The sequence below is a fragment of the Anas platyrhynchos genome, chromosome 28 (assembly GCF_047663525.1).
Source record: "Anas platyrhynchos isolate ZD024472 breed Pekin duck chromosome 28, IASCAAS_PekinDuck_T2T, whole genome shotgun sequence".
Lineage (NCBI taxonomy): Eukaryota > Metazoa > Chordata > Aves > Anseriformes > Anatidae > Anas > Anas platyrhynchos.
In genome coordinates, this window is record NC_092614.1 from 2,020,001 (window position 1) to 2,029,920 (window position 9,920).

The following is a 9,920-nucleotide window of genomic DNA, read 5'->3' on the forward strand; positions in this document are numbered from 1 at the left end:
AACGGCACGAGGCCGATGCCCACTGGCGGGGGTCTTCCCTTGGCATTGGGTTGGGGTGCCCCAACCGGACCCCAGCCCGGCGAGGCCGCGGTGCCATGGATGTGATGAGCCTGGGGGGGCAGGGGGGGGGTCTCGGTGGCGGGGGCTTTGTGCCGGGGCGGCCGCACGGGGACTCGTCAAGGACAAAACCGAGCTCAAGCTGCTGCTGCCCGCGTGCCCGCAGGCGCGGGGCCGCCGTGCCAGCCCAGCCGTGGCCATTACGGCTGCGCGCGCCAGCTGCGGCCGCACGATCCCGCGTCCCCGGGGAGGCCGGGGGGGGACCGGGCACCGTGCCACCGCCGGGGCTGCCACCACCACCACCGCCACCACCGCCCTCCCCGGCGGTGCCAGGCGCGGGGGGCTCCGGGGTTGGGCGGGCGGTGGGGAGAGGGGATTTGGGAGCTGTGGGTGAGGATGAGGGTGCGCCAAAGGTGCCGCCGTGGGGGCTCGTTGAGGTTTGGGGTGAGCCAAGGTGGGGAGGGGGCTTCATCCTGCACCACGCCTGAATCCTCTCCCCAAGCATCCCCAAAACACCTGGTGATGGAGCTGATGTAGATCTTGCCATGGGTGCCCCGGCCTCATTGCTCGGCCCCATGGACAAGAGGTTGTGCTGGGCTTGGAGTGGTGACCCCACAGAGCACCCATGGGTGCTGAGGTCCTGGCACCAAACAGCCCCCACTGCCAGGGGCTTGGGGCCCGGAGGGAGCCCAAGGGCAGAGCTCGGCCGCGGGCACCCCTCCTCCTGCCCTCGCTGCTGGATCTCCGGATTTTAGGCACCAAATGGGGTTGAATTAGGATTATTATCACAGCTGTTCTAAATGTAATTAGTTTTGCTCTGAACTTGTTTGCTTTGCCGGGATTACGGCACAATCCAGCCGATCCGCCCGGCGCTAACTTGAGAAAGGCTTTAATTACTCTAATAAAGAGGATGCCGGGTTAATTTGATGATTCCAAAGGTGTGTTTTTCAATTACATTTAACAAAAAGATTTATAGTCGGGTAAAATTTAATTAGGAGCGTGCGGGAGGGCCAGGCCAGCCGGGAGGCTGCTCACTGCGGGGCAGCGGCGCGGGGGCTGCAGGACCTTGGCCCAGCCCTGGCGGTGCCACCGTGCCCCCCACAGCCACCGGGGTCTGTCCGGGGGCACCGTGTCCGTCTGTCCTGCCCCGTGTCCGTCTGTCCTGCCCTATTTCCAGGTCCCCTCTGCCCAACCCAAGGATGGGAGCGGGTCAGGGCTTTGCCGTGATGCCGCAGAGCCCCACCGTGTGCCATCCCCGCTGCTGTGTCCCCCCCCCCAGCCCCGTGGGCCAGGTGGGTGTTTGGGGGTGTTGGGGCCCCTCCGTCGCCGCGCCGGGTGCGCGGAGGCATCAAGCGGAGCCGCTGTCTCCTCGCTGTCAGGATCCGATCAAAGCAGATGGGATCCAGCTGTGAGCACCAGCATGAGGAACAGGCTGCCCGAGCCGGCAGGAGGAGAGGGGACGGAGCCGAGAGGGTGCGGGGAGGTGGGAGGGGGGACATGGGCGCTGCTGCCCACCCGCCGCAGACCTCGGGCGAGCCCGGCCGCGGCGGAGCTGCCAAGAGAAATGGGCAGATTATGGGAGGGACGCAGGCCAAGGCAGGGCTGCGATGCAGCCGCCGTAAATCAGCTTTTAAGTAGCAACAAAATGGACATTTCCCATATGAGAGGTGCCACCACCTGCCATGGGGAGGGGGGGGCGAGGGCAGCGAGCCTGGGGGGGGGGGGCGCAGGCCTGGCCCTGGGGTGAGGGGATGGGGATGGGGAATGGGGATGGGGACGGGGTGGCACACGCAGCTGGGCATCCAGAGGTGCCAAGGGGATGGGGCTGGAGCCCAGGATGGGGGTCCCAGAAAAAGGGAAGGGAAGGGAAGGGAAGGGAAGGGAAGGGAAGGGAAGGGAAGGGAAGGGAAGGGAAGGGAAGGGAAGGGAAGGGAAGGGAAGGGAAGGGAAGGGAAGGGAAGGGAAGGGAAGGGAAGGGAAGGGAAGGGAAGGGAAGGGAAGGGAAGGGAAGGGAAGGGAAGGGAAGGGAAGGGAAGGGAAGGGAAGGGAAGGGAAGGGAAGGGAAGGGTCCCCCTGGCTGTGCGAGGCTCCCGCCGTGCAGCGGGGTCCCGCAGCGAGGGCCCTGCTGCCATGGGGGGGGGGGCTCAGGTGGGCGCCACCTGCTCCCCACCGCTCCCGGCCAGGGCTGGCCCCGCGCCCGCTGGCTCCAGCCTCCCCCCACTGCCCCCACCGGGGCTGTGCCCCCTCTGCCCCCCCTGGGCTTGGGGAGGGCTCCGCAGAGGGGCGCCCCCCCACGCCCCCGGCTGCTGCCCAGTCCCAGGGGGTCCCCTCCTCGCCCATTCCCCACGGGGCGCGGGGAGCTCCCCACGGGCACCACCGCGAGTGGGGGCGACCCCGGGAGCTCTCCGGGGGTCACCCCACGGGGGGGGAGAGGCTCCGGGCCGAGCCGAGCCGGGCCGGGCTGTGCCGTGGGGGGGGGGGCTGCCAGGCTGCGCAGCATTCCGGAGTACCAGGCATTTGTGCTCGGCGGGGCCGTGCCAGCAGGCGTTGGCAGGTTTGGAGCTTCGCAGCGATTCCAGGCACAGATGTCCTTGTTTTAACTCCTCTGCGATGAATCCTGGCAGGCCGGCCTGGGGGAGGGGGCGGCTCGGCAGCCCCCCCGGTGCACCGGGGCCCTCTGCCAGCCCCGACCCCCCCACACCCCCCCCACACACACCCCGGGCAGCCCCAGCCCCGGTGGCCGCTCCCGAGCAGACGAAGCCCCCGCAGCCCCCGCAGCCCCCGCAGCCCCCACGGCCCCCGCAGCCCCCTCCCGGCCCCGGGGTGGTGGGGGGGGGGGGGTCTCGGCCCGGCCGGGCTGGCCCGGTGGTGGCGTCGGGCCGGGCTCCGCAGCGCGGCGGGCTCCCAGAGCCGGCAGCATCCGTTTTTTATGGTATCTGCAATTTTGGCAGAAATCTGTCTTTAATTTAGCTGTCCATATAAAAATCCGCACTGTATAATAATGAACAGATGCCATGAAATTTAAACTGAAGCAATGACTCCTCCTCCCCCCCCCCCGGCTGGCACTCGCCGGTGGCAGCGGCGACCCGGAGCTGGCGCTCGCTCCGCGCCCCCCCCCCTCCCCTCCTCGGTCCCCCGCGCTCCGCGGGGCCGGGCCGGGCTCAGGGCACCGGGGGCGCCGGGAACGCCCGATCCGGGGGGGGCCGAGGGGCTGGGGGGAGAAAGGGGGGGGCAGAAATCCCCCCCCCCCGGTCTCGTCCTGCCTGGCTGAGCCCGGCCGAAATGCGCCCGTTGGATGCTCGCGGTGGCCACGGGCCCCCGGTACCCCCCCGGTACCGCCCGACCCCAAATGTCCCCGAGCCCGCGGTCACACCAAATTGTGCCAAATCCCAGCGGGGGCTGTGGGGGCAACTCCCGGCTCCCTCCGATGGGAACGGGAGCGGAGCACCGAGCGCGGGCAGGCCGGGCACCGGGGTGGGGAACCGGGGCCGGGCACCGGTTCCTCGCACCTCGGCCGCGCACCGGGGCCGCGCACCGGAGCTCCCCTCGGAGCCGTGCCCGGCGGCGGGGCCGCATTGCGGGGCCGCTCCGTGCCCGAGCAGCACCCGCAGCTTCTCGCCTCGGCGGGGCCGCCCGGGCTCTGGGGAGCCAAAATCACGGGAATTAAAAAGAAAACGCGGCCCCAAACGGAGGCGTTAAAGCCCGGCCCCGCCGTGCAGACCGGGCACACCGGGCCCTTCCCGGGAGCCCCGGGGGCGAGCAGATGCCGGTCCCCCCCCTTCCTCCCGCAGCCCCCCTGGGGGTCCCGGCGCCTGCCCCCCCATCCCCTTTCCGGTGGGCTCCCGCCTTTCGCCGCCGCATCTCCGGGTCCCGGTGCCGGTACCGGCCCCAAACACCGGCTCCTCGCCCCCTTGGCGGCCCCGCCGCAGTCGCCGGCCGCCCGGAGCCCCCCCGGCTCCGAGCCCCCCGCCCCGGGGCTTTTCCCGCAGAGAAACCGTTCCCGTCCCGGGGCCGGGCGGCGGCCGTCGGAAGAGGCTCCGCTCCCCCGCGGGCACCGGCGAGGGCCGGGGCCGGGGTCGGCGGGGCTTTGGGGGGGCTCGGGGAGGCCACGAGCACCTCGGGGGGGCCCCGCTGCCCCGGCCGGGCCCGGTTCGTCGGGGCAGGGCCGGAGCCGCTTCCCGTCGGGCCGCTTCCAACCCCGGCCGGGGCCGTCCGTGCCCGCTGCCCCGAAAACACCGGATTTTCCCCCAAATCCGTGGGGCCGCGGGGGCACGGCGCACGCTGCCCCCACGCGAGTTTTCTCCCTGAAGCGGCTTCCCCGAGGGAACCCGAGGGCTCCGTGCCCGCACTCCCGGTGCCGGTGCCCGGTGCCTGCAGCCGGCGGGGCCGGGGGGAGCGGCGCCGTGTGCCCGGGAGCCCGCTCCGCGTCTCGGGGTCGCGGCCGGCGGGGGATGAGCCCCGGTGGCGGGGACGGTGAAGGGACCGGCGGCGGTTGGCCGAGGCAGGCGGCTGGGCACGGCGCCCGCTCAGCACCGCCGCGGCGGACAGCTCCGTGCCGCGCACCGGCACCGGGCACCGGGAACCGGGCACCGGGCATCAGGCACCGGGTACCGGTTACCGGGCACCGAGCACCGGGAACCGGGCACCGGGCACCGGGCACCGGGCACCGGGAACCGGGCATCGGGCACCGGGCACCGGGCACCGGGCACCAGGCACCGGGCACCGCGCAGCGGGCACCGGGTACCGGGTACCGGGAACCGGGCACCGAGCACCGAGCACCGGGCACCGGGCACCAGGCACCGGGCACCGCGCAGCGGGCACCGTGCCGAGCCTTCGAGCCGACCGGGCACCGGGGCGGCCACAAAGGACCCGGCCTGGCCACCGCCACCGGGCACCGCGCCGGGGCCACCGGCACCGCGGACCGATGCCAGCCGCGGGCAGCGAACCAAGGCCAGCTCAGAGCCGCCGTCCCCGGGGGAGCGGAGCGGTGCCACCGCCCGGGCTGCCCGCCGCGGCTCACCGGTGGCCGCGGGGCCGGGTCCGAGCGGGGTCCGCGGCTCCGGTTCCCGGTGCCTTTATTGGCGGGGGGGGGACACCGCCTCCCCGGTCCCGGGGGGGACACCCGTGGGGCAGAGCCGCGTTATATCAGCGCCTCCCCACCGCGGGCCGCGCACTCGGGCACGGCGGAGCGGCGGAGCGGTCCCGGGGCCGGTCCCGGGGCCAGGCACGGGGCGGGGGTCGTTCCGCCGCCCCCCCCACCTCGCTCCCCGTTATCCCCTTCTCCGTGCCCCGGGGCGGGCGGGTCGGAAGGAAAGCGGCGAAGTCGGCGGAGTCAACATTGAATATTTATTAATCGCCGTCGAAGGACGCTCGGTAATTACAGGTTCGCCTCGCATCGCACCGGCCGCGGCTCGTCACGGCCGAGAAGTCCTGGCGGGGGCCGCCGCCGCGGGGCTGCAAGCGTCCAGCGGGCCGGGGGGGCCCGGGGGGGCCGATGCATGCAGTGGTGGTGCCGGGACCCCGGGCCGGAGCCCCCGCGCCGCCCCCGCCGCCAAGCAGTGTCCGCGGCGGCGGGGAGCGGGGGGCGCGGAGCGGGCGCGGCTCCCGGCGCGGGGGGGCTCTTGCATATCGTTGGCCATAAATATTTATTTAATCGAAATGAAACGGAACAGAAACACGAAAGCACTTCTGGTGTCGGACAGGCGGGTCCCCTTTGCTACAACTGTTTTTTTGTTTTTTCTTTTTTGTTTTTTTCTTTTTTCTTTTTTTTTCATTTTTTTTTGCAAAACTTTTTTTTGTTTTGTTTTGTTTTGTTTTCGTTTTCAAAACATTTCTCAGAAATCCTCCTCCTCCTCCCTGGTCTCTAAAAATGCTGGTTTCTCTAAGGTGGTGCGGGCAGGTTCAAAAATTGCGTTATCTCCGGTTTCCGGCGTCTCCCGACCGAAGGAATGCATCACACCGGGGCGAAGACGAAGGGGCCGGTTCGGGACCGGGAGCCGCGGGGGCCGGGGCGCCGCCAGCCCCGCCGGAGCCCCGCCAGCCCCGGTCGCTCCCGCTTGCATAGCTGCGGGCTGCCCTGCCGTGCCCGGCCCCGGCTCCGCCAGCTCGGGAAAACCGGGGCGGCTCTGTATTTTTTTTTTCTTTATATTTTTTTTTCTTATTTTTTCTTTTTTTTTTTTTCCTTTTTTTTTTTTTTTTTTTCCGTTTCAAGTTTTTTTTTTTTTTTTTAAAACAGGTAAAAAACGTCCTGACACACGCGCTGCGAGAGGAGCTCCGGGCACCGGGGCCGGGAGCGGGGCCGGGCCGGGCCCCCCCAAAGCAAAGTGCATCTCTGAGCGTCCGCCGGGCCGGGCCTGCTTGCATAGATAGAAATATTGGGGTCTCCGTTTCGCCTCTTTATTGCTTCGGAAAGTTTCGCTCCGCGCCGCAGCGCGCTCTCCTCTCGCTCCCACGGGCCGGGGCAGCGGGTGTCCAATGCTCGGGGGGGCTCACGGCGGCGGAGGGGAGAAACGGCCCAAAACGGTTACGGGGCGGGGCGGGGGAGGGGGGGGAGGCGAGAAATAAAAACGAATTAAAAAGCAAACGACGCGGCCCGACCCAGCGCCCCGGGCCGGGCTGCGGGCGCGCCTCCGCCGCTGCCCGAGGGGGGGTTTGGGCAGCGCTCGGCGCCCCCCCCCCCGTCGCGGGATAAATAATAATAATAATTAAAAAAAAAAAAAAAAGAGAAAAAAGGAGAAATCCTCCAAAAAAAAGCACTTTGTCCCCACGGGGCTCGGGGACCCGCCGCCGGGGCCGGGTCCCCATATTGCACCAAAGCCCACGGCGGAGCCCCCGGGGGCCGGTCCGCGGGGCCACCGCGGCCCCCCCGGCCGGGGCTGCGGGGGGGTGGGGGGGGTGGAAAGGAAGAAGGAGGAGGAGGAGGAGGAGGAGGAGGGCGGGCACGGGGAGGGGGCGGCGGCGGGGGGGGGGGTCAGTTGTGGAAGAAGGCGTTGAGCTCCTCGTACATGGGGCCCCGCTCGTGCGGGAGGTGCATGTCGTAGGGGAAGATGTTCTCGGAGTGCACCCCCCCGCGCATCCCCGCCGAACCGAAGACCAGGTTGTGGCCGGCGGGCCGGGAGCCGGGCAGCGCCGAGTAGTGCATAGAGTAGTGGTAGCTTTTCTCGTGGTCGGGGGAAGAGTCTTGCTTGAGGGAGAAGTTGCCGTTAATGCACAGGGGGGGGCTGAGCCCGCCGTCGTACTCCGAGCTGTTGTAATCGGGGGACGCGTTGCCGTAGAGGCTCTCGTAGGCGGAGGCGCAGTAGCTGTGTGTCCTCAGCCCGTGCGAGCCGGGCCCCGCGGGCGGCGGGCACTGCGCCGCGGCCAGCCGCGAGCAGGGGTAGGGGTAGGGGTGCACGGCGAAGGAGGCGTTGGGGCCGTGGTAGCGGCCCCCCTCCTGGCCCTGCTCCGTCAAGAAGTTGCGGGAGTTGAGCTGCAGGCAGCCGGCCACCAGGTTGGTGGTGGGCTGCGAGAGCCCCTTGCACAGAGTCTGCACGTAGGACACCAGGTCGGGCCGTTTGCCCGAGCGCAGGATTTCGGAGAGAGCCCAGATGTAGTTCTTGGCCAGGCGCAGGGTCTCGATTTTGGACAGCTTTTGGGTTTTGGAGTAGCAGGGCACCACCTTGCGCAGGTTGTCCAGGGCCGCGTTCAGGTCGTGCATTCGGTTCCGCTCCCGGGCGTTCGCCTTCTGCCGCCGCAGCTTGGAGCGCTCCAACCGCGCCTTGGTCATCTTGCGTTTTTTGGGGCCGCGCTTCTTGGGCCGGTCTCCTTCGGCCTCCTCCAGGCCTTCCTCCTCCTCCTCCTCCTCCTCCTCGTCCCCTCCTAGCTCCCCTTCCTCTTTGCTCTCCCCCAGCGAGCCCTCGGGCGGCTCCTCGGGGAGGGCGCAGCCCTTACCCTTGCGCTCCTCCTTGTCGCTGCGGGCATCCTCCTCGCACTCCTCGGCCCAGCTGGAGAATTTCTGAACTTCGGGGATGAGGCTGGGCTCGCTGAAAAGTCGCGTCAACATGATGGCTGCAGCGGGGGGCAAAGAGCGCCGTTACCGCGGCCGAACCGGCCCCGCCGCCCCCGCCCCACCGGCCGGGGCTCGCCGCCGGCCTCCGCTGGGGAAGGAGTTGGGGGGATGTGGGGGGGTTAAAGGGGGTTTGGGGGGGGGGGACGCGGGCGGAGCCGTCGTTCCCCGGCCCCTGGAGCGGCCCCGGGGTGGTGAAAACGAATGCGCGGAGGGGCCGCCCCCCGCCGCCCCCCGCCCGGGCTGCCCGGCACCGGGGGCACCGGGGCACCCTCGGGGCGGGGCGCCGCGCCCCGGGTCCCCCCCCCACACTCCGCCCTTTCCCCTCCCCGGTTCCTTCCCCCCCCCACCCCCGCCACCGCCCCGCTCCCCCGGCGGCCGCCGCGCCCCCTCCCCGGTGCCCCCCACCCCGGTGCCTCCCGCGGGCCGGCCCCGGTGCCGCGGCCGCTCCTCGACGCCTCCAACTTTTCCCCGTCGCCGCCACCGAAACGGCTCCGGCCACGGCTCCGCCACCGCCGTCCCGGGGCCGGGCAGCACCGGCCGCGGCCGTGCCCCCCCCCGCGACCCCCGCCCGATCCCGGCCTCCCACCCCCCCCACGGCCGGGGCAGCTCCTGCCGGGCCCCCCACCCAGCCCCGCCGCCCCGGAGCCCCCCCCGGGCCGCCGGCGGAGCGCGGCCCGCAAACCGCGGCGGCAACGAACGGCGACGCGGCGGGGGGCGGCGGGGGCGGCCGTGCCCGGGGCCCCCCTTCTCCAAGGTGTGGGGCGCGGGGGGCGCGGGCGGCGGCGCCCGCGGGGTCACCCCCGGGGCCGGGAGGCGCGGCGGGGCCGGGGCGGGGGGCACCGCCCGGGGCGGGGGCCGGGGGCGCCGCGGGGGAGCGGGGGGGCGGCTCCGGCGGGCAGGGGCCCCCGGGGGCGGCGGCGCGGCGGCTCCGCGCCGATTTCGTTGATGCGGGGCGGCCGCCGCTGCCCGCTCCGTCCCGCCGGGACCGCGCAGCCCCGGGAGCCCCCCGGGCGCGGCCACCGCCGGTGGGGGGGGGGAGGAGATGCTGGGGTAGGGGGGGGGGGGGGGAAGAAATGCCCCTGCCCCCCCCCCCCCCTCCTTCCCCTCCCCGGGGGGGTCGAGGGGAAAAATCCACCTGCGGGGCCGGCGGGGACCGGGGGAAGCGAGGGATGGGGGAGAACGAAAGAAGGGGGAAAAAAAGGGCGAGCCGTGGCGGAGAAACAAAATCAACATGGAAGTTGCCTTTTCTCCATTCAAGTTTCCTCCGCTGCCCTCCCAGCCCTCCACTTCTTACATAACTCACCTTCGGCGCTGACTGGAGGAATTCTTATTTCATTGTTCCCAGCATCTTCTGGGACCAGGACGCGGCTCCTTGAGGTGCTCCAGCCTCCTGCAGTCCTCTATCCAAAAGGAGGCGAGAGTGGCATCTCTACCCAGCAAAGGGGGTACCAGCTCTGCTGCCAGTGCCATATGGTTGGCACGTCATGCGCGAGAGCTATCACATGAGAGCTAATGATTGACATGCGCTTGCATTCAGGGAGATTTGTCTCTCTGGGGAAGGAGGACTCGCCATCTGTCACTCTGTACTCAAAAAAAAAAAAAAAAAAAAAAGAAAAAAAAAAAAACCTTCCAAATCTACAGATCTGCCTACACGCCACAAAATGGGACCTGGGCGAGATGCAGGCGATAGCAGGGCTGGGGCTGAACAATGGAGCGAGCGGGCAGGGCGGCGGGGAGACGGGCACCCCGCTCGGCCCGCACGTGCCGGGGGTGGCCGGGGGTGCTGGGGCGAGGGGGGGGGGACGCCACGGGGACC

The 9,920-nt window shown here is 70.3% G+C and overlaps 1 protein-coding gene across 1 annotated transcript; it reads right to left on the bottom strand.

Annotated features, from left to right (window-relative positions):
• Positions 1-6,895: 6,895 nt before the first annotated feature.
• Positions 6,896-9,619, bottom strand: NEUROD2 (neuronal differentiation 2). The gene is made up of 2 exons (XM_072028855.1): positions 9,408-9,619; positions 6,896-8,103 (listed from the first exon to the last, which is right to left on the bottom strand). Exon 2 carries the CDS (start codon positions 8,096-8,098, stop codon positions 7,028-7,030), a length of 1,071 nt encoding a protein of 356 aa, XP_071884956.1. The 5' UTR covers positions 8,099-8,103; positions 9,408-9,619; the 3' UTR covers positions 6,896-7,027.
• Between the last annotated feature and the right edge of the window lie 301 nt (positions 9,620-9,920).